We start from the raw sequence: 25,244 nt of genomic DNA, 5'->3' as shown, positions 1-25,244 counted from the left end.
TACTCAAGTCCACAAATGTCAAGTTCACAGGGCTAGTTAATAATCTCCACCTTATAATAGGAGCTGATTTGGAAAAAAATTACTAACACATCACTGTATTTGTGGTCCATAGGTTTGTCTTCCATAACTAATTTGAGAAACACAACAGCGAATGTGTGGCTAATGCAAAATATTTTATGAACCTGAAAGGATGTGTTTCAAGTAATCTGTTGTTACATGTATTTATTCAGCATGATCATGTTTTCAGCCTATTTTGCCATTCTAAAGTGACAGCCCACTATGAAGTGCACCAACAATTATTGTTCCTGTTAATAACACTGTTCTCAAATGTACTATGTTTACATATTCCATGTGCATAATATGACAGGCACCATTGTCATTATGTAAAAGAATGCAGCTTCACTTTCATGTCAAGAAGTGCTGGAACTGAACAAATGGCTTTATAACTTGTCTAAAATTTCAGCTTCTAGGCTCTCTATGATATTAGTTTTCTACTATGATGCATTGTAAAGTAATTTATTAACAGAATATATCTGAAAAACTTTACAAGTATCTTAAACCAGCCCATTTAAATAGCTTATATTGATTTTATTTAATTAGTAAAGTCCCTAGGCTGATTTATTTTTTGTTGTTATCTCCTGTCATTCCGTTACCAAAAAAAGCCTGAAATTTGTTTTTCTGGGTCAATGCATTTTTATAGAATCCTGAAAATACGCATGCAAATAGAGATTTATGAGATAGATAAAAGTTTCACAGCAGAGAAAAAAAATATTCATTTCAAACAATATTTTGTAATGGTAACAGAATGACACACATGCGGTAATGGAATGACATAAATGGAGTAACGGAATTTTATAACTGAATTTGACTGACATTCCTTAAGATGTTGTAGGTCAAATACGTTTATATGTTGGCTATGCTGCAATTTAGTGTGTTGGCAATACTGTTAGTAAAAATTGGAGGGAAAGTGGTGAAGTCCCACAAACAAAGAATGTACTTTTCAGAGAGAAGAAACTTATATTCAGTGAGTCTGAAGAGAAACTGCTGAAAGGTGAGTTAATAAGCTTCTTTAGGCAAGATAACAATGAAATGACTAAATGGCTGCATACTACATGTAGAACGGAGTTAATTATTATGATAAACAGTATTTCTTTTTCCATGACTTATGCTTTCTTTGGGAAGCAATGGCAATTCCAAATTATTATAAAACCTCAACATTGCTTACAGATAAAGAAGTTACTGACTTCCTATGTACTGCAACAGAATGTTGATTATCTTTGAAGGTCACTATGTATTATGCCCAAATAGTAGACACATTTTTATGTATTGTGTTGTTAGATTACTATACTGAATAGAATTTTTATTTAAAATAGATATTGGCTTATTTCTAGCAATTAAACTGTTTCCACAATAATTCTCAAACAAGATATTTCATTTTTACAGTCGTTATAATACCTCTCACATCAGCTGAGAAAATGAGTGAATACCAGAAATGACTCAGAGAAAAAGTGTAAAGTGATGAGATTAAGAGAAAGGACAGGGAAAGGAAAAGGCTGAAATGACAAAATTTAACTGCTGCTCAACTTAAGAAGCAAAGAGAAAAAGAGAAACATAATCAAAGAAGAATATTGAGAAGCACCTTTCACTATCGCAGATGCAGTATGTGGATCAACATTCTTTGTTGCAGAGGCAGCAGTGAAGGCAATGGTGATTATACTTGCGTCATGTACACCAATAGTCCATATAAATTCCCAGCTACATTAAGGAAAGCAATTAAACATGTGGAAACTTGTTTATCTAGAAGTCCAAGAAAGTGCAAGAAAGTTGTCTTGGAATTAGCTGCTGTTCATGGTGTTTTAGTAAATGAACAATAGGTGAAAAATGAGATTCAGTGCCTAAATCCAGGCACAGAAGAAGCTGTTGCTACTTTTTATGTTCAAGATGACATTTCATGGCAAACTCCTGGAATGAAAGATTATGTGATAATGAAGGATAAGGAAAGTGGAAAAACCAAAGTACAGAAGAGGTACATGATCATAACCTTGAAAGAAGCACATACTCTATGTCAAGAGGAATTCTCTAACATGCCAATAAAATCGTCCAGGTTCTAAGCATTGAGACCAAAGTTTGTGTGCACCTTACAGGATACACCGCACAACATGTGTTTCTGCCACACTACCATGAGAACATAAACTACTTTTGAAAGTTATAAACAAGGTCGTTCCACAAGTGAAAACCACATTTCCTGACTTCATTAGCACAACAGTCTGCAATCAAGAGAAAGAAATTTGCTTGGTGTCAAAATGTGAAAAGTCTGCAAATGTATATTTGAAAGGTAAGTATTCTTTGGATGGTACTGTTGGTCAAAGTCTAGATGCTCATCCAAACATGCTGCCCCAGTCTTACAACATACATTTATTAAAAGACAACAATCAGATTTTTTTGGAAACAAAAAGAATTCTGCAAACAAGAAGAACATCTTAGTGCAAGTAGATTTTGTAGAAAATTATATAGTTCAACTGCAGAATGAAGGCCAGAGTGCCCATTGGTCTAACCATAAATCACTTTGTTTACAGCATAAGTTTGGGTCTCACAAAATGATGGATATTCTTGTGCTATTGTTAGTGATGAACTTGATCACAATAAATAGTCAGTGCATGCTTTCCTAAGTAAGATTGTAGAGCACATTATATGCACGAACCCAGAGGTAGAAGCTGTCACATTCATGAGTGATGGTGCAGCCAGTCAATTTAAGCAGCATTTCCTGTTTGTCAACTTGACTTTTTTCAGAGAATGTTATGGAATAAATATTTCATGGGACTTCTTGGCAAAATCACACAGCAAAGGTGTCGTGGAAGGGGTTAGTGGAAGTGTAAAGCACGTAGTCTGGAATATCTGCAAAGCTGGGAAACACATACTATCTGGTGCTAAGAACTTTGCAAAAATTGCATGTGAAATATGTCATAGCATAAACATTTTTTATACCTCTGCCTTGCAAATTGCAGAGAATAAGGAGGAATTAGATCAAATGTGGATGGGAGTCACTCCAATAGAGCAGACCAAAACCATCCATGCTGTTACACCTATTGCTCTGTATATCATTGAGTACCACTATTACTCACTGTCTCCCCAGAGGTTCATGCACAATTTCAAAAAGCGATCTTCAGCTAATGAAAATTCACAGGATCTGATCAATCATACAGCCTTGCATCAAGGAGATTTTGCTGTTGTTTTCTATGCTGGAAGAAACAGATCAAGAGTTTTTGTGGGGCAGGTGATTTACGTTGAATATGGTTACAAAATTTCAGTTCTTAGTAAGAATGATGCAAATTGAAAGATATTTACATTTCCCTCAAAGGAAGATAATTGTTGGGTAGAAAAAGACCAAATTGTAGAGAAGCTAGCTGCATCTACTATAGATCAGTGAAAAAATGCAATTTTCAAGTGAAAGTGTCATTCCATTACTATCAAGTGTCATTCCAATACCAGCGATTCTTTTTTATGTTGTTAGTAAAATATTAGTTTAATGCCATTTTGTTTCCCATTTTTCCTCTTCACGATATAATTTTTGTGAATTTTTATAGGAGATAGGTGAGCTGTATTATTGTTGCATTATAAAAGAGAACAATATGCATGTCTGAATTATGTCATTCCGTCACCAGAAAGTTCTTCTTAAGTAAGTTTCATTATATGAATGAAACGTAACCTATTAGATTAGATAAATTGTGTTCCTTTGCTTATGCATAAAATACAGTATGAAATTTTTTGTCTTTTATCATGATTCTTCGTCTTTTCTATGCTTAAAGTGCAAAAACAGTCATTAAGTGTCATTCTGTTATTCGTGGAACTACCCTACATTTACTAACAGTCCGTGTAGCAAATGCTGTTCATTCTAAAGTATTGTAAGACTGTGGAGCACAAGAAAGATGCAAAATTGTTATAAAATCATAGATGAAATGGGATTATGCATTAATGAAGAAAAAAAAGGTTATCTGGTTGTAAGTAAGAAAATCTGAAATGATGCACCTTTGGCTGTAGATGGATTCACTTTTAAGACAGCTGACCATTTAAAGTACTTCAGAAGTCTTTTAGTAACAAACAGAAAGGATATATAAATAGATGGCTTTCTAGCAACAGCAAATACAACATGTTTCAGTTTTATCAGTATCGCAGGAAAAAGATAGCTTAGTACTAGCTTTAAAAACCAATTTTATCAATCAACTATTATACTGGTAACATTATAAGGGTGTCACACATTAATATTTAGTAAAAAATGAAAAGAAAAACTATCAGTATCTGAAAGAAAAATACTAGGGAGAATTTTTGAGACTGTATGTGATGAAAATAACACGAAATGGAGCACAGGAAAGAAATGAAGAATTATAACAGCTGTACGAACACCGTAACACCACTGAAGGACTAAAGAAGAAAAGGTTGAACTGGCTGGCCATACAGGAAGAATGACACAATAGACTACCTAGAATAGCATTCTGCAGGACAATAGACGGAACTCAGAATTAGAGGGCAAGACATAGCTCAGATAAATATCAACACTAAATGGACAAACAGTGTACTCAACTGCATGAAATGGAAAGCTTCATCGCGCAGGTAGGCCTATATGGCCAATGAGGGCTTTGCCACATGTAAAGTATAGTAGGTAAATTGAGCACAAGTAAACAGAAAATAATATGTTTCGGCAGATTACAACTGATTTGTTACATTAACAGCAATTTATTTACCATGATAACACAACATTGCCATGCATGAAACGCTCAAAAAACATCAAGTAACTGGACATAAAATACTTGAAATAATATGGTTGCTATCAGACAACTAGCAACCTTACTATTTGACGTATTGATTATAGCAACAACAATTTATAATGATCAGCCTCTTCAGGCCCGAATACCTGTGTTATATTATCAGTCTGACTTCCAAGCTATGAAAGCAACTTAGCTAATACTTGGTCTGTATGTCAGATTAAAGATACATTTTGGTAAACATACCTGCCGCTCCAATGAAGTAGTATCTCATTCTGGGAACCCCTTTCATTGCAGCAGCTATGAGTCGATGTAAAAAGATACTCTCCAGCAACATGCAAGCAAATACTGCATTGCCAGAAAGTTTTTCACTCACTGCTAATAAGCGACACCCAACTCCATTCCCTTCCATTACTGTTGTCTCCTATGGGAAATAAAATATAAATTGTGCGATTTTATATTTTCCTTGCAAGCATTAATTCTGAACATTTCTTAGGTACTCAGTCAGGTTAAAATGTTCAGATGGTGTGATATTTTGATAAGCTGATTTGTTGTCATTCTTGGGTGGTTCTGATGACTGATCGCCTTCTGCTGCATCCCATCTTCATATCCCCTCCCTTCTTCAGTTGATCATGGGGAGACAATTGCTGAGTGTGGCTCTACTAGTGAGGTGGGGGAGGGTGGGGGTGGGGGGGAATGCAGAGTTAGCAGATGTTCTGTGGTCTTCAGCCCCTGTGCTGCCTCCATAGGGTCCGATATGTCAACATCGTGGAGAAGACATGTCTATGCAGTTTTGTCATAGCTCTTTAGTTCCCTTGAGATGAACAGGTCTTCCTACTGTCTGCCATTGTGTTTTGAGCTAGGTCCCAAGCCTGAAGACCACAGTCCGTATTCTGACTATGAACTTGCCACACCATCTCTCCAGCAAAGCCTGTGCAGCCACTGATGGTCTTTGACTGACAGGAGGAGGAAAAGGATACAGAGATGGCATCTGGCAGTGGATAATCAATCACAAAGAACACCTGAGAATGGCAACAAGACAGATTTATATAATACCACACAATCTGGGTGACACCACCAGCTGAATACTCAAGAAGAGTTCACAATTTAAATAGTGGATATATTGAAACACACTCATTTGCTACAAACGCAGTTATAACATTCACATGTTCCATTGTTTGGTTTATGGTACTCTATTTAAGATGTGAAAATCATATTATGTTGTATACTAGTTAATTTTACTGTATAAAATCTAAAGCAAAGAATTTTCTTTAGGATAGCAACTGTTAATTTAATTTAATTTTAGTTGCAACAGATCTCTTTGTTTGCACTAACACATTTTCACCAATGTTGTCATACCCAAATGGATGACCAGGTGCAGAGGAAGGGTCCACCCATGAAAGCAGGCATGTTGTATTCGACTTATCGGTACACCAGGTCTGATGGTGTGGTGTTCATTTGTGATATCATGTAGACACTTCATCAAGGAGTTAGGCATTTTAACTACACCACCACAAATATATTTACAGGGTGGTCAGAAAATGTGTGAAATGCTTGTAGGGATGTTACAGGGCAGGTTGTACTGAGACATAAATGTTAAGAAAGAAATTCGATACGTTGCTTCGTTTCCGAGTTATATAGCATAGAAGTTAGCCAATCGGGGTGTCGTGTGCTCGCATTCAAGCAGCTTGCCAGGGGCAGGGTTGCCCAACGAGTGCTTTGTCTTGTTAGCTGAAACTTGAATTTACGCGCGCGACAATTTGATTGGCTAACTTCAATGCAAAGTATCGAATTTCTTTCTTAACATTTATGTCTCAGTACAACCTGCCCCGTAACATCCCTACAAGCATTTCACACATTTTCTGACCACCATGTATATATTCGCTAATGAAATTTATCATAAATAATCCATAATAATTTGAGAAAAATAGCGATATCCATAACAAAAACATTAGAGCATAACATTACTATAATTATCATTGGGTAAGAAAGTCCAATATGAAGCAGCAAAAATTTTTAAACATTTGCCCAACATTGTAAAATTTCTAACCGGAAGCAAAGCAAGTTTTAAATATAACCTTAAATCTTGTATCCTGGACAACTCCTGTTCCATTGGTTGACTGGGCAGTCTTCCCATAGAAGAGCTGAGCAGCCTGGTGGAACCTATCTCGGATGGTAGGTATATTAGAGACCCAAATGATGTCAGCCGAAGGGTAGTCCCAAGGCAGATGTAAAATCAGCCACAGAGCACAGTTCTGGAGCTATTGTAGGTGGCCAATGTGAGTCACCGCTGTTTTGCTCCAAACTACGGCAAGCACAGTCAATGATCGGTCAGATGAGCATGATGTAAAGCATCACACCTAGTTCTGGAGGGAGTGCCGTCGGACTTCATTTTTTTGAAAAAACTACATTTTGTCGAAGAAATTCCATGACTGATTGTCGTCCTTTTATTTCTGACATGATCACATTTTATGACGTGGCACAGTCATAGCCAGTTTTAGACTGCAGTGGCTGTCTTTAAATATGTACCATTGGTCACAGGCAGCTTTCATGGTGAACCAGACATTCTTTACATGCATGTAATGAGCATATTGTTCACCCAGCGCCGCCTAGGACCAATAATATGTGAAGAGGCCAATACAGAGTGAAATCAGTTTTATTGTCTTATAAAACTGATTGTGACAGCAGGGCCGGTGTGACACCCAAGTGACACAGGCCACCACATGGGAAGCCAAGCTGGAAGGGGTGTCAGAGTTGCCACAGCTGTAAGGACTTATTCCAATTGGGGTGCCCAAGGGCAAGATTTGTAAGTAGTATGTATCACAGTTATTAGTGTAAACTGACATGGGTGAACGTGTGTGGGGGAATGGGGGCAGGAGGGAAGGGGGAGGGGAGAGGTGGGGAGCCAAATGATTCATTGATTGTGTGGAAAAATGTTTTCGAACCAGCCCTGTTTGTGTGAAATAAAAGGAAGTGCAGAACTCTTTTGCTGGACATGACCAACCTGTATATGTGACAGACGCGTGAACCAGGTGCATGTTAGGCCTCTTAAGCCTCCTGGATGTTCATCTTCACAAATCGTCTTCCTACAATTATCTGATGTTGCAAACAGTTATTAAAAACAACATACTAGAGATGAAACGGTTATCCACCATCTATCTGGTATCCTGAATGTCTGGCCTAAATTTACTATCCGGCTGGATAGGGGAAGGTGGCGTAAAGTGACCACTGCATACTTTTTGGCCTGAAATGGTGCTGCTGCCTATTTTGAAGTGATCAAAATAATTCTAATATACACCATAATTGTTGACAGTGAGTTTGATAGAGGAAAGTTGTTCCGTTAGTTTTAGTATAAACTTTTTTAATTTTCAGCCACCTGATGTAATGTAAGTCATTTAATTTATTCTTGTTACATCACTTAAACGAAGAGCATAGTTTTTATCATATCAATGTTCAAACAACCTCTTTTGGCTTACAAATGTAGTTCACTGTTGTTCCTTTCAGTTTGACAGTTTCAAATGTAACCACCAATGCCAATTCATTGAGGTACCCACTTCTACCAATAGTTCATTTTTAATATTTACCACAACAAGAGTTAGTTATTTCCATATATCACACATAATACTACAAACTGACTTCAAATTCCTTTTATATATAAATGTGTTATCCCTTGTTCTATCCCTTTGTGATAATGTTGGATTAATTAAGGTTATTTAAAAGCGTCCCTGTTCTGTTATAGGCTTACTGGATGGTAGGTCTATATTCGAGGATAGCAGATTCTAATAAATTATTAAAAATGTCATACAATGGACTTTGTTTAATTCACATGTAAGATACGTTAAAGACAAATAAAACCACAATATCTTCAAATCAAAACACCATTCATTACTCATTTTAGCAAAACAAAGTACTTACACTGAACTAGAGGGCAAATTATAGTGAATGGACACCAATTTCTCTGCATTAACAGGTAACAAAGCGAGTTCACTTGCCTTCATTCAGTCTCGTCTCCTCTACGTCTTTTAGCAGGTATTAGAGATGATAGGCTACTGGCAGAAAACTCGTTGCAAAATTCCAATAGGACCTTCTGTCCACCTCTTTCACCTTCAGCTAAATACAAACAGATGAAAGACAACTGGTAGAAGGTTCTTCGAAAAATTCCAACAGGATCTTCTGTCAATGCCAAAGACTTTGGCTTGAATACTGCGTCTAGAAAAGTTGCAAACAACTAAGCTGAGTCTTCATTGGAGGAGCTGAAACGACTTTCTGACTCAGCTTTCAAAGAGACTTTCCTGTGTGGTAAGTCAGTGGTTATTTTTGATATCTCATCTTTATCTGAACACTTATTTAATGCCAGAACATGTGGTATTACTTTTGATATACTGTCATTTGAGGTTACTTTGCTCCATAGGGTCAAACTTTTCTCCATTTGAAAAAAAAAAGAAGTTTCTTTGGTTCATAGATGCTACACTACTTGCTGTATATCTGTGAACAATGTTTTCTATGAAAGGTAGCACTTACAGATTGGCACCCTTGCTTGCAGGTTCAGTAGTCGGATGGACTATTGTTTGTGTCATTGTCAATTTACTGTTGTAGGTTACGAAATTTCTTACTTTGGGGAAACATTGCACCACAACAAAAGTGCAAAGTATCCCCAGGGTGCATTTCTTCCACATCTACGAACATTTCTGACTTATTTTACCTATGTAGTGTGCTGCTGGCAGTGAACAATGTTTGTAATCTCTTTCAGACTGGTGAAAAGGCCACAGAAGTATATGAGAATGTTCAGAAATAGGCGATACTGTGATTACAGCCCAGAAACTCTGGAGAAATGCCTACAAGCCATTAAGAGGAAGGAGATATCACAAAGGAAAGCTGAAAAACTTTTTAATATCCCAAGAAGAACCATAATTAATAAACTGAAGTCAAAGGAACGAAGTAATTCACGTCCAGGATTCCCACAGATTTTTACTAATGAAGAAGAAGCAGAGTTTGCAAATGTTTTGCAGTTGAGTAAATATGGGTTCCCTGTTACTCCAATGGAACTCCGACTGATTCTGAAGTCATACCTTGCCAGACAGGGACGTAAAGTTCCTAGATTCAAAGACAATTGTCTAGGCTATGAATGGCTCTTGGGCTTCACCAAACGCCACCCTGAACTTTCTGTACATTTCGCAACTAACATTAAAATGAGTAGAGCTGCAGTTGATGAGTGTGTTCTCAGAGAATATGTTGAACATTTGCAAGTTGAACTGAAAGATGTGCCAGCTTGTAATATATGGAATTTTGAAGAAACCAACCTAACCGACTATCCAGAGAAAAAAGATAATACAAAAAGAGGTTCAAAATATTCAGAAAACATCTGTAATTCCTCCAAGAGCAGCAGGTCTGTAATGTTTGCTGGCAATTCTGGGGGAGAAGTTTTGCCTACATTTGTTGTTTACAAATCAGCACATCTATGGTCTAAATGGACAGAAAATGGGCCCACTGGCTGCCTTTACTCACATAGTTCTAGTGGATAGTTTGACAGTAATACATTTAGCGAGTGGTTCACCAAGTTTATGCTACCAAGACTGAAAAAGCTCGAAGGAAGGAAAGTAGTAATCTGTGACAATTTGTCCTCACATTTGACAACTTATGTTCTAGAGCTCTGTGGTGAGAATAACATTTCATTCATCTGTCTACCAGCAAACAGTACTCACATTACACAGCCTTTGGATGCTTCTTTCTTCGGGCCCACGAAAGTGGCTCGGAGACAGGTCCTTACAGAATGGAAAAGTAGCAAGCAAGGTTTCAAAGACACTGTATTGCAGAAACAGCATTTCCCATTTCTGTTAAAGAGATTAATGGATATATTTGGCAAGAACTCAGCAAAGAACCTAATGGTAGGTTTCCAAAAGTGCAGCATTTATCCAATCAATGTTGATGAAATTCTTTGCCGTCTTCCGTCATGAACTTGTGACAAAGATGCTGTACAAGACTCTTTCATTGAAGCCCTTGAGAATAAGAGAACTGAATGGACTACTGGTGTTGCCAGTAACAGAGGAAGAAAGAAGCTTTCAGTCACACCTGGTAAAAGTGTGACCGTAATGCAGAGAAAGGTTTTGAAGAAATACAGAAGAAGTCACAAAAATCAAGATAGTAGTTCAGCAGAAGATTCTGATGCCATCTCTCTCAGAGATTCTTCTGAAGATGAGGATTATCTGAGATTTCAAGTTAGGTCACCATCACCTGTAGAGTTTGAAGTGGATGAAACCCAGTTACTAACCAGGCTGAAGAAGAAAAGTCCAGAATTTGGTGAAGTTGTGCACACTGTGGGCCAGTATGTGATCTTCAGACATGAGTGGGAATATTTTCCGGATTAATTACTGATGTAAGCGATGATGGAGCTACAATAAGTTCAATGCAAAAGCCTAAGAAATCATGGAAGTACAGCAGAAACCAGAACCCATTTTGGTTATTTCTTCAAACGCTTCAAAAGCTTTATATATTGCACCACTGGTGAGATGTCAAATTACTAAACGTATTTTGATCAGATATGGCCCTGGATATGAATTGATTACATCCATATAATGTACGTTGTTAACGGAAGGATAAAGAAATTGAATTTAAATGAGTTACCTGACGTCTACCAATAGTAATCATTCCTGGTATTTCAGGCCAGACTTCCAATGACAGTAAGTTAGAGCCCTCCGAAACAAATAGATGGCACATCTAGCAGAATCATACTCAGCTACTCGAATATTTTTCACAATGTTAGCGCCGCTTTCAAGAACGAGTAGATGTATTTTGCTTTGGTCAATATACCAGCAATGTGCGATTTATTAAGCTCACTTACTATAATTGCTCCAGCGTGAGAACCTAGAAAAGGCAACGTAGCAAGAACTCCATGTTCCGGCTGGAATTCTGGAGACGATCAATGAAGACCAGGAAGCTGTCATTGTTTAACAGGTTTATATCGTAGAAGTTACAGAAACAGCGAGAGCACCGGAAATGTTTCTTTTGATTGTTTCCTAAACTGTGTTTTAGATGTCAGGAGCAATTTTTTAGGAAATGTATGCGTGGCTTGACATTTTACAGCGTGGTATAACTTGTTCAAGAAGTCTTGTTGATCTTGTCCTTCCTACGATACACAGTTGCTCATTGTCAAATTCAATCATTTCTGCTATAAAAATGTAAAATTTTTTTGGCTTTAGCGTCGTTTACATAGAAAATAGTTTCCTTTCAAACGATTCTGATGTAGTCATTTGTCTTTCTGTCGATGTTGAAGACGAAGTTGTACTGGGGAGGGCTGCACGTGATGTAGGCACGGTAGCGATTGTAAATTTATAGATTGCTAGTAATTTATCTGAGTGTTTCGTTTTCAAACGATTTTTGAAAACTGCAGTACTTGTTAGACACAAAAAAAGACTTCGTAGTAGTAAAATTCCCATTATCTGAATCACTAATTATCCGGATCTCGTTGAGGAAAAAGGAATTCGTACTGTATGACCAAAATTTTTGGTTTTGTTCGATAGTTATTACAGCATATGGTGCACTGTACGTCTCTTTATCGTTCTAAAATCAATCCGCAGCGAAAGTTTTAAAACAAAATTTTCCAGTGAACAATGAGTACGGTATGAGCATGGTTGCACGTCCACTACGCGCATCGTTATGTTTGTTGTGTCCAGCATTGTGTGAGCCTGTGCGGCCTACATCAGTCTGTGTCGTGACTTTGTGTACACTGATTTGTCACTAAACGTTCCATCTTTCATGTCTTTTGTTTTGTGCATGTGTTTTAATCTGCTGTGTGGCATATGTCTTCTGAAAGGAAACACGTTGTCGTATCGTTTGCAGACGAAATAAAAGTCCTTGGACAATTAGACAAAGGCGTGAGTGCTAAGCAGTTAGCTGAGAGGTTTAGCGTTGGAACGTCAACAATTTCAGACATAAAAAAGAAGTCCTCCGTTTTAATCCTTCATTACACACTTTTTTCTTTTAGAAGTTGAATTTTTTTTATATTTCAAATTGTTCAAAGATGTCAGGAAAAATGTTGAAAAAATAAGATGTTTTTAATTATTACGCACTACTGCACATATGCAAACGAAATTGATTTGTATACTACTCACACATTTATTAGCAGAAATACAAGATGAACGGAGCAGAAGAATACTCTCCAAAGGTTGTAGAAGCACTACAAATTTTTTGCATTCACGTGTTCTTCCATTCAGCTACTAACAATCACCGCCGAAAGAGAGTAATGTCAGCCTGACTTACAATGCTACTCACAGCAACACACATTGTCGCGTCATACACTCAGTAGCGCATTCTAGTGGCAGAATCGTATCAGTTAGCGTCATAATACAACATAGCACATCAGCAAAGCAGTTTCAAGCGTTAAACTTCAAGAACAACGGCGAAAAGAGAGTTGAAACTTTGCTTTACACATCTGCAAAGCAACGCAGTGAAGGGTTAAACTTTGTGGCTGTCCTTGAGAATGAAGATGGGACTGTCTTTACACTGCGCTAACATGGATGGGGCGACAGCCTGGGTGTGACCATATACAGCTGCTCACCGTGAAGCGGATGCGAGATTTGACTGCACCAAAACGATTGAAGACAGCAAAATAAGTGACTTTGATCGATGTTTTCAAGAACGGACAATGTATGTAAGTATAGTACTATACAAAATCTAAACAGCACTGTGTTTCAGTCATTAAATTAATCTTACAGTAATATGTATACAAGATTTTAGCTTTCTCTTAAAGAAATAACCTGTTTTCATGATTTACAAATTATCCAGATGTGTCCTCGGAGTCTTTCGCGACGGCATACATGAATAAAACGTTCTCGGTTTTCCAGCCGCGTCAATTCGAATAAAATCCTCGGGCTTTCGATGGCCATCTCCGCCACCGTCAGGAGTTCACTGACCGCTGGGGCTGCTTTTTTTTCCCTTTATTGTGATTTCATTCCCCTGCCCCATATGGGCAGGGGAGGGCTGTCAGCGGCACAATCGGCCGCTCTTCAGCCGAGTGACATGACAACGTAAAATAAGAATAAAATGTTACATACATAAGGCGATAAAGGGGAACTTAAAACAGAATAATGGGAGAAAATTGAGGTAAAAAATAGACTAACACGGAGACGTTCATGGAGGACAGTTAAAAAAAAAGTCACCAGAAAGTTAAAAAACACAGGTGGCTATTCTTCAAAACTCAGAGAAGACACTGAATGGACATGCACACGTTAAAAGTCGGCCACAGTAGTAAAAACACTCCGGAACAACACACTTAAAACCCACGTGGAGCACACACGACGAAGACTAAAACTGCCAGGCGGGACCTGCCGAGGGAAAGGGCAGAGAGGATGGAAAAGGAGCAGAGAGCAAAGGGGCAGCAGGGGAAGCGTTGGGATGAAGAGAGGAGGGGCATCAATGGGTACACAAAGAGGCAGGAGACACGTGGGGTGGGAGATGAAGAGGGAAGACAGGGCAGGAGGGAGTGCATAGACACTGAAAGGAGGCACAAGAGATGGAGGGGGAGTAGGAGGGGGAAGCCGCTCAGGAGGAGGGAGGGGGAGGAGAGGGAGCCCTGAGGAGGAGGCAGGAAGATGGGGTTAGAGTTGGTAGGAAGGGTAGATGTCAGGGCGAAGCTCATCATCCGGGAGGGGTAGATGGTGGAAGTTGCGTTGGGAAAGGAGAAGGAGGGTGTGGAGATGGAGAGAGGGTGGGACACAACGGTAAAGGCGCGCCAAATGGGTGGGGATGAGGAGGAAGGGAGGCACCAGGGAGTGAGGGGGATCAAGGCGGCGGACAATATATAGTGTGCGGATGTGTTCAAGGAAAAGGAGAAGGTGGGGGGGGGGGGGGGGATGAGGTCGTAGAGGATGTGCATGGGGGACAGAAGGTGGATGCGGAAGGCGAGGCAGAGCACGTGGCGTTCGAGGATTTGGAGGGCTTTATAGAACCAGGGAGGGGCGGAAATCCAAGCTACGCTGGCATAAGAGAGGATGGGGCGGATCAAGGATTTGTAGGTGTGAAGGACGGTGGAAGGATGCAGACCCCACGTCCGTCCAGACAGGAGTTTCAGGAGGCGGAGGCGGTTGTGAGCTGTTTTGGATGGTAAGGAGATGGGGAGCCCAGGTGAGGTGGCAGTCGAGTGTGAGGCCAAGGTATTTGAGGGTAGGAGTGAGGTGGATAGGACGGCCATAAATGGTGAGGTAGAAATCATGGAAGCGGAAGGAGCCGGGGCTGCTACGGTTTCTCGCTTATATAGGCATGATGACACCATCAGCAGCCAATCATATCGATCCAATGTGGCGCTCCCGCGTAAGTAGACCCCGGCAGCTAGCGGAGCTGTTGCCGGTGGCAGCAGCGGTGACGTCGGGTGGCGCCAGGGGCAGGCGCCACGTTTGAAACTGCCGCTCCCGCGTCGCGCATCTGTCTTTGCTTTCTTTCGATGTCCAACACCCGTCCCCATGCCCTGCTGCGTGTGTATCCCTGGTCTCTGTTGAAATTGTTGGCTTGCTCGGCACCTAACGCCAAAATATCGTTAAGTGCAAGGCGCGTGTTACGACGCGGAAACAGAACGACAGCAGCGCTCCAAGATTCTTGGCAGTCAACTCTGAGTACGAGAAATATGGCTCGGAAATCCATATTATTGCTTTTCGAAATATGAATACTAGATGATAATATTTTTCATTTAGGCCTATACTTCACGGGTAGATCTAGTACGTAAAGTTTTGTAAAACCCAATATTGCAATTTCGACCGTGTGGCTGTTATCAAGTAGAAATTATCTTCTGATTACGATCTTCTTGTGCATATTGCACTGTTTGAATTGCAAAGTAAATATATTGCTCGCATTCTGCTCTCATCCGTAATATTGGATGGGTAAATGATTCCATACTTGTTTTTATTTGACATGAAACAGAAACCGCTTGAGTCACATGGTATTCTGTGGACTCGTCTGTTTGTTACTGCTTCACAATCCGTGTGTGAATAGCTCGATTTACACTGAAGCGCCAAAGAAACTGGTGTAGCCAAGCGCGTTCAAATACAGAGATATGCAAACACGCAGAATACGGCGCTGCGGTCGGCAACGTCTATATAAGACAAGTGTCTGGTACAGTTGTTAGATCGGTTACTACTGTTACAATAGCAAGTTATCAAGATTTAAGTGAGTTTGAACGTGATGTTACAGTCAGCGCACGAGCGATGGGACACAGCATCTCCGAAGTAGCGATGGAGTGGGGATTTTGTCGTACGACCATTTCACGAGTGTACCGTCAATATCAGGAGACCTGTAAAACATCAAATCACCGACGTCGATGTAGCCGGAAGAAGATACTGCAAGAACAGCGCCAACGACGACTGAAGAGAATCGTTCAACGTGGCAGAAGTGCAACCCTTCCACAAATTGCTGCAGATTTCAGTGCTGGGCCATCAAGAAGTGTCAGCGTGCGAAACTTTCAACGGAACATCATCGGTACGGGATTTCGGAGCCGAAGACTCACTCGTGTACCCTTGATGACCGCACGACAGAAAGCTTTACGCCTCGCCTGGGCCCGTCAACACCGACTTTGGACTGTTGACGACTGGAAACATGTTGTCTGGTCGAACGAGTCTCGTTTCAAATTGATTATGATGATGATGATGCTTGGATTGTGGGGCGCTCAACAGCGCGGTTATATGCGCCTCTACAAATTCATGATGCATGAATGATGATGAAATGATGAGGACAACACAAACACCCAGTCATCTCGAGGCAGGTGAAAATCCCTGACCCCGCCGGGAATCGAACCCGGGACCCCGTGCTCGGAAAGCGAGAACGCGACCGCGAGACTACGAGCTGCGGACGTTTCAAATTGAATCGAGCGGATGGATGTGTACGGGTATGGAGACAACCTCATGAATACATTGACCCTGCATGTCTGCAGAGGACTGTTCAAGCTGGTGGAGGATCTGTAATGTTGTGGGGCGTGTGCAGTTGGTGTGATATGGACACCTGATACGTCTAGATACGACCCTGTCAGGTATCACACACGTGAGCATCCGTCTGATCACATGCATCCATTCATGTCCAATGTGCATTCAACGAACTTGGGCAATTCCAGCAGGACAATGTGATACCCCAAACGTCCAGAATTGCCACATAGTGGCTGGAGGAACACTATTCTGAGTTTAAACATTTCTGCTGGCCACTAAACTCCCCCGATATGAACATTTTTGAGCATATCTGGGATGCCTTGCAACGTGCAGTTCACAAGAGATCTCCAGCCCCCCGTAATCTTAATGGGTTTATGGACAGCCCTGCAGGATTCATCGTGTCAATTCCCTCCAGCACTACTTCAGACATTGGTCGAATCCATGCCACATCATGCTGCGGCACTTCTCCGTGCTCGCGGGGGCTCCACACGTTATTAGGCAGTTATACCAGTTTCTTTCGCTCTCCAATGTCAATGCACTGTAAGTACATTGTTCGCATTCTGCATTATTTTTGGTTCTTTTATCGTACCCTCGCATTTAATGGAGACCACCGAAATTGTCGTTCACTTCTGCCAAAATGTACTGTTTGTAGTACCTGTTAATAACGTGTAAAAACATTTGTGTAACTAGTGGCCGGCCGGGGTAGCCGAGCGGTTCTAGGCGCTACAGTCTGGATCCGCGCAATCACTACGGTCGCAGGTTCGAATCCTGCTTCGGGCACGGATGTGTGTGATGTCCTTAGGTTAGTTAGGTTTAAGTAGTTCTAAGTTCTAGGGGACTGATGACCTCAGAAGTTAAGTCCCATAGTGCTCAGAGCCATTTGAACCAATTTGTAACTAGTGTTGCATTTCTAGCATTTTGAAGGAAGAAAGCTCTAGTCACCAATACTAGAAAGCATGCTTTTCTACGTCAACATCCATACTTTGCAAGTTACTGTAAAATGCATGGCACTTATTGGCAAGAAGCAACACCATTAGAAGCATAATTACGTACTCACTCTGTGGCAAGATATAATAAACTTGAATATCAATGTCGTCAAATATGAGAAAGTACGGGAAACGTATGCAAACAAAAATAACCCAGAATACGAGCAATATGCTTATAATGTATTTAAATCGAGCAATTCACCCTCAGATTTGTAAGCAGCAACAGATACGCAGACGTCCGCTTAACACCATGCAACGAAAGCAGCTTTTATTTTTTTATGAAACAAAAACAAATGTGTAATGCTTACCCCACCCAATATTACGTGCGAGAGAAATGGTTCAAAGGGCTCTGAACACTATGGGACTTAACATCTGAGGTCATCAGTCCCCTAGAACTTAGAACTACATAAACCTAACTAACCTCAGGACATCACACACATCCATGTCCGAGGCAGGATTCGAACCTGCGACCGTAGCGGTCGCGCGGTTCCAGACTGAAGCGCCTAGAACCGCTCGGTCACATCGGCCGGCGCACGTGCGAGAGATGAACGCAATTACAATACTAGTAAGATAAGAGTGCAATACACACGAGAAGTCGTAATCAGAAGCACACTGTGATGAAACAAACTTCCGTTAACTATGAAACGAAAAAAAGCATGGAAGACCAAAACTCGACCAGTAACAAAGCAAGTTGATGGATTGATAAACTTGCAACGCTCCAAGTCATTTGGCAGCGAACCATGCGGCGTGGCAGTGGACCTGTGGCGTGTTACCAGAAGTCCCTGTATGAGTTTACCAGTTTCACCCCACGTTGCTTAGGCCTACTCTTCACGTCATGTTATTAGGCAGTGTTTGGTCAATAGGCCGCCGGCTGTCCGATATGCGGCAAATGAAGATGAGACAATTGGTATCGAGCCGAACACCCATGGTATCCATTTTATCTTTAAAAATGTGTACACCATTGTTGAATTTACTTTTTCAGTCTCTTTACAGTTATGGATATCAGTCACAATAGTCATGAAACTTCCTGGCAGATTAAAACTGTGTGCCGGACCGAGACTCGAACTCGGGACCTTTGCCTTTCGCGGGCAGGTGCTCTACCAACTTTTTTCCCATTTTGTTCGCTTTTGTTCGTTGCGTCTGCTCGGGGCGGACGTCGTAAGACATCCATTTATGTTCGTTGTTGATCGATTGACTCAGTTTTTTTTTATTACAGAGGGCAGCTAACCCTCTGACCGAACACGCTGAGCTACCGTGCCGGCTTTTATTGTTCGTTTCATCTGCTCGGGGCGGACGTCGTAAGACATCCATTTAAGTTCGTTGTTGATCGATTAACTCAGTTTTTTTATTACAGAGGGCAACTGACCCTCTGACCGAACACGCTGAGCTACCGAACCCTCTGAGCGAACACGCTGAGCTACAGTGCCGGCTCCAACTGAGCTACCCAAGCACGACTCACGCCCCGTCCTCACAGCTTTACTTCCGCCAGTACCTCGCCTCCTACCTTCCAAACTTTAGAGAAGCTCTCCTGCGAACCTTGCAGAACTAGCACTCCTGAAAGAAAAGATATTGTGGAGACATGGCTTACCCACAGCCTGGGGGATGTTTCCAGAATGAGATTTTCACTCTGCAGCGGAGTGTGCGCTGATATGAAACTTCCTGGCAGATTAAAACTGTGTGCCGGACCGAGACTCGAACTCGGGACCTTTGCCTTTCGCGGGCAAATGCTCTACCAATTCGGTCCGGCACACAGTTTTAATCTGCCAGGAAGTTGCATATCAGCGCACACTCCGCTGCAGAGTGAAAATCGCATTCTGGGCACAATAGTCATGTTTCTTCAAATGTATTAATATACTGGTACACTGCACAACACAATTAAAGGATCACTCTTTTTGAAATTCGTAACTGCCTCCCATTGCGATGTAGAGTTTGAAATTTGGCCACAAGGTGCCTACAACCTTCCTCTGTAATGGTTCAAATGGCTCTGAGCACTATGGGACTCAACAGCTGAGGTCATCAGTCCCCTAGAACTTAGAACTACTTAAACCTAACTAACCTAAGGACATCACACACAACCATGCCCGTCCTCTGTAATGATGCAAAAGCAAGGCGTCCTGTGACGTCATCCTTGAGCATCAAACAGCAAGGTATCTGCACATTAAAAAATAAAATTAAATACAGGCTAAAATTCAGAAATTCGTGTGAGGTACAAGATGGATTAATAATGTCACACTGGCGCCAAATTCCACCACAATTCTGTCTAACGATTCCGTGGATGTGTTACACAATCGGAAAGTCTTCACGATGAATTGCCTAGCCACCCGGCACAAACTAGCCATAAAGGTGTGTGTGTGCGTGTGTGTGTGTGTGTGTGTGTGTGTGTGTGTGTGTGTGTGTGTGTAAGCGCGCACGCGCGCATGCACTCTATAGCTCGAAAAAGGTTCTCCAACTGCTAGAAAAGTTCTCAATCTTGTTTATTTAACTTTTGTTGATTTAAGACCTCTACTACTTGGTGAGTTGTTGCCTTTACTCTTTAAATTATTTAAATTCCACCAGATCTTATCGTTGCTACACGCATGTTGTTTACTTTTGCTGCAAAATTTGACAGTCTTAAAAGCCTTGTACAACACTAAGTCATGGTGCTCGTGAATAAGCCGACTAGACCCTCTCCAATTGCTCTAAAACGAAGGTTATTTTGTAGTACTATTCTGCATACTGTAAAGATGAAAATTTTCTATATTACAAATTTAATCTTCAATATTTTTTAAAGTAATTAGTTTTAATTAGCACTTAATTTTATTTTTGTTACTTGTATCCAATACACTCAGCTTAGTTAAAAAATCCCACTGTGGAAGCAAACCTTAAGAAATGTGTTATCAGACAGAAATTACCAAAACTACTCATGAGGGAAATGCCGCATTTCTTCTGGTAATCAATAGTGTTATTCACGTCAATAGAACTGCGTGTTACTGATTTGAGAATTTACATTTCGTGTAGTAACACTGAGTGTTTCATGTGACCGTGTTCAGCCTTAGTCTGTTACCATGAATAGATGTTCCATTTGAGAATAATTACAGCAACAGTGAGGATTTTTACACTTCCTAAAATATGAGATGCAGCTAGCATTCCAATTTTTTCAGCAATACTCAGATTGTATCTATTTTGTTCAATGTTAAGCCAATGCTTCTCTTATGTCCCAAATTGTATTAGCATACTTTTGTTACATTCATTCTGAATTAAAATAAAGTATTTTACATTATACGTAATATATACAATAAGCACTGAAAAGATTAGTAACTTACGCTATCTACAGCAAGAAGAGCTTCAAGAATAATGCCAGCTTTGATGGAGATTGTGAGAATACTTCTAATTACAATGGCACACATCAGGTTCCTGTGCAGAGTGACTCTCAGAACGCGCAACTTCCTGAAGGAACAAAACAAGAAATAACATGAGAAATCCATAATAATCAACCATAATTAAACTCAGATAATTAATGTAATAGTACTATGAAAATCTCCTCTTTGGTGTATACCACACTGATATCAGTGCTATAATCAAATATGTTACAGCAAAGCACTATAATATTGCACACTGTATTTTGTTCAGTACATAGTTATACAGTAAATTAATTGGTTTATCTTATAGTTAGTAAAAGTAGTCGTGCTTATTAGGATATAGGGCTCCTTGTGGCTTAAGAAATATTCAAATCAGGTTTGACTTTCTAATTTAATGTTCAAGAAGGACTGATATTACACAAGAAGATGTGTGCTCTCACTGGTACTTTCACCATTAAAATTTAATAGTCGTTAATATGGAATTTGTGAAGAGAGAGTTGATGTGATACAAAAACAAAATTAAGAATGTAGTGTCAGAAGGACAATAGTTTCTGTAAATTAGAAAATAAACACCAACAACTTGAAAAAACACAAAGCAATTGATACAAGAACTGAATATACTATCATCATACTATGACTTCATAAATTTACTTTATGTAAATCAGTAATATTACAATCTGATCGTGTCATGTTCACATAGAAAACTAGACACCTGACAGAAACGGTAGGTGGTGCTTAGGGTGAGGTAAGATACCTGAAGGTGGACAGCTTAGTATACAAACATCATTTACTATATGCAATTCAGTGGAATGTCATCGTTAAAACGGACAGAGGTCAGACTCAGACAAAGGTTGTCAGACTCAGGCAAAGGTTTCCCAGTGGTTGAGTATATATTCTTCTGTCGTTCATAGAGCATATAGCAATTTGAAACCCATATCTGGCATCCAGAAGGTTCTCTCAAGACTAGGCAGTCGGTATGAAGAGGCACCAATTATACATATTTGCTGTTACGCACTAAATGAAAAAGGACAGCAGCCTCAACCCAGCTGTGATCCAGATTTGCTGCAACCGCGTGAGTTGTCGCATCAACGATCACTATGCACCGAAGGCTTCATATGTATGTGAGGTGCCGAGCAATCTGGATACTACCCTATGAAATGCAGATCAATGGAGAATTGTTATGGCCTCTGGTGAATCCCAGTCTGCTTGGAAAGTGATGGCAGATATATTTTTGTTGAAAAGACCAGTATCCATCATTATTCATCCAACAAGCACTTAGACCGGCTGATGTACAGATGGAATGGCTGTACAGCAACTGGAGAGACATGGAGGTGAGGGAAATATACCATTATTCAACTGTACAGACCTTCATTTCTTCGAACATGGAAGGATGACTGCATAGATGCGTAGAGATTACGTTCTTGTTACTTATGTAACTTTCTCATATTGGTGCAATATGTGATTTTATTTGGGTGTAAGAATAAATTGTAAGAGTTTCAAGTTCTTCATAAAGTATAATATAAGTTGAGGAATAAATATCTAATTGTAGATAGCAAAATGACGGAATATCGACTGCTTTGGATACATACAATTTCATGACCACCACAATAAACTTCGAAATGAACAGCGATTTTCATATTTGTATTCTCTCTCGTTCACCACTTTACATGGACTTAATTATTATTATTATTATTATTTATGATAGTAATAGCTCAAAAGATATTACTTACTTATATGAAAAACAGATGACAATGGCAGGAAATACAGAACCAATTGATATGCCAAGCATCGATATTTGGAAAATTAGACGAGTTTTGGTGTTTGGAACAATGTTGCAACCTTCATAATTAGTGGTAGCAAACCATGTGCCATTTGCAAAACACTCCTTGTTTGCGTAATCTGGAAAAAATGAAAACAAATAATTCACTGGAATACTGGTGTAAGAGACTGGACATGAACTTTGTTACAACAGAAACATTTCTAACCTGGAAGTTCCTTGTATGTAGTCATTGCCTAAGTGAGTTATTAAGGAATATATCATTTCGTGTGACTTTTCTTTATGTTTTGATCCTGCGCATTTGTCCCATAGGCACATCGTGATAGATAACATTACTATAGCAACTAGATAAGATAAAACGCATTTGTAGAGAATATTAATAACTAACTATTAATCGGATACATTTATGGCAACTAAAACTGCAACATCAAAAAGAATAGCAAAGGAGAAGGATGATACAAACCGTGGTCTGCTTTCCATCCCCATTAATGAATGTATTCCCTTCATCACTGCAGTCAGTTCCCATAAGATCCAAGGATGGTGTTAGAACCCAGGTGTAGGGCATCCCTGGTATCACCATGAACCACAACTTGCATCTAGATGCACCTAGAGCGTACGCAACAGCTGCATCCAAGTCTCGGGTGACTCTTTTTTCTCATTTCTGATTGGTTTGATGCAGCCACTACGAGTTCCTACCTTGCGCCAAACTGTTCGATCCAGAGTAGCACTTACATCCCTATTTGCTGGATGTATTCTAATCTCTGTCTTCTCCTGCAATTTTTACCCTCTATGGTCGCCTCTAGTATCATGGAGGTTACTCCGTGATGCCTTAACGCGTGTCCTATTATCCTGTCCCTTTTGCTTGTCAGGGTTTTCCACATTCTCCTTTCTTCGTCGATTCTGCGGAGAACCTCCTCATTCGTTACCTTATTAATCCACCTGATTTTCAACATTCTTCTATAACACCACATCTCAAACTCTTCTATTCTCCTCTGTTCCGGTTTTCCACTGTCCATGACTCACTACAATACAATGCAGTGCTCCAAACGCACACTCTCAGAAATCTGTTTCTGAAATTAGTGCCTATGTTTGACAGCAGTGGCCTTCTCTTGGCCAGGAATGTCCTCTTTGCCTGTGCTACTCTTCTTTTTATGTTCCACTTTCTTCATCCGTCATGGATCCCTTAACTTCGTCTACTTCGTGACCACCAATTTTGACGTCTTATGTTTCTTACTGTTCTCATTTCTGCTACTTCTCATTACTTTTGTCCTTTTCAGGTTTGCTCTTTATTCATATTTTCTACTCAGATTGTTCATTCAACAGATCGTGCAGTTCTTCCTCACTTTCACTGAGGATATCAAAGCCATCAGCGAAACTTTGATATCCTTTCACCCTGAATTTTCATCCCATGCTTGATCCTTTGCTTTATTTCCGTCTTTGCTTCTTCTATGATAAGATTGAACAACGCCCTTCTTAATCCGAGCACTTCGTTCTAGATTTTCCAGTCTTGTTGTTCCGTCTACATATTGTTCCGTCGTACATATTGTGTATCACCCGTCTTTCCCTGTAGCTTACTCCCACTTTTCTCAGAATTTCGAACATCTTTCACTGGGTTATGCGCCCCTGAAAACCTACAGAATCCATTCTGCTCAACCGTCTTATCAAACAATCTGTACTTCATACCTGTCGTTAAAGCGAACAGAAACAACTGTACAACTAGGTTCTCACTCCCCTTCTGCTCAGAGATCCTCTGGCCCGCCACTGTTCAGCGTCCTCTTTGATGTGAAGACAAATCGAATGTCAGGTGCCCTGGAAGGTGTAGTGGCATCGGGAATGTTGGGCAACGCCTCAGCCACCTGAGGCTGTACAGTTGCCGTCACGGAGACATGAGATTCACTGCCGCTCAGGGCAATAGTCTGATACGTATCCAGTATGGCTGACTCAGATCACACACGTCACTATTTACAGACAATGGCACGCTCCCTCTGAATCTAGAGAGAATAAATACAGTCCTTAACCATCTTTTGCTATCAGGTGTAACTCACTATGGATCAGAAATAACATAAAAAACATAAATAAACTCTTTGAAAATCAATTACTGCAGCTGCTCTTAGTGACAATGTTGGTATTCCATGTTAAGGAAACGAATATACTACTTAGTTCTGTTGACAACGGTCGCTAATCTGTTCATTTCACAAAAAAAAACCACTTACAAACTGAAATTCTCACGATGCGTAGACTGACAAAGACGTAGAAACCTTGTAATTGGGCAGAGTATATAAAATGTTCCTTTGAGTGCTACTTAACAAGTGGTGAGAGGTGCGGGTGAAGGGGTGGCTAATCTCCCTGGACAACTCATGTTGGTTGTATCCTCGTATGGAGCATTTTTACATGTATTTTTGTCGTTATCACAAAAGCTTGAGAGATTGCAGTATGAACTGCGTTGATCTGAGGGGATCTGAAAATTTCCGAGAGTAATT

At 40.2% G+C, this 25,244-nt stretch overlaps 1 protein-coding gene across 1 annotated transcript in view; it reads right to left on the bottom strand.

Moving 5' to 3' along the window:
- The window catches only part of LOC124549370 (calcitonin gene-related peptide type 1 receptor-like), a 125,667-nt gene that overhangs the window by 51,258 nt on the left and 49,165 nt on the right, over nucleotides 1-25,244 (bottom strand). The window contains exons 4-6 of the mRNA XM_047125239.1: nucleotides 22,718-22,886; nucleotides 20,952-21,075; nucleotides 5,007-5,184 (exon numbers count right to left, since the gene is read on the bottom strand). Of these exons, the coding sequence (XP_046981195.1) occupies nucleotides 5,007-5,184; nucleotides 20,952-21,075; nucleotides 22,718-22,886 (471 nt within the window). The remainder of the gene's footprint in view (nucleotides 1-5,006; nucleotides 5,185-20,951; nucleotides 21,076-22,717; nucleotides 22,887-25,244) is intronic.

Source organism: Schistocerca americana, chromosome 1, assembly GCF_021461395.2.
Source record: "Schistocerca americana isolate TAMUIC-IGC-003095 chromosome 1, iqSchAmer2.1, whole genome shotgun sequence".
In the NCBI taxonomy this organism is placed as follows: domain Eukaryota; kingdom Metazoa; phylum Arthropoda; class Insecta; order Orthoptera; family Acrididae; genus Schistocerca; species Schistocerca americana.
Note: the sequence above shows the minus strand (reverse complement) of the source record. Positions and strands in the feature narration are given on the sequence as shown.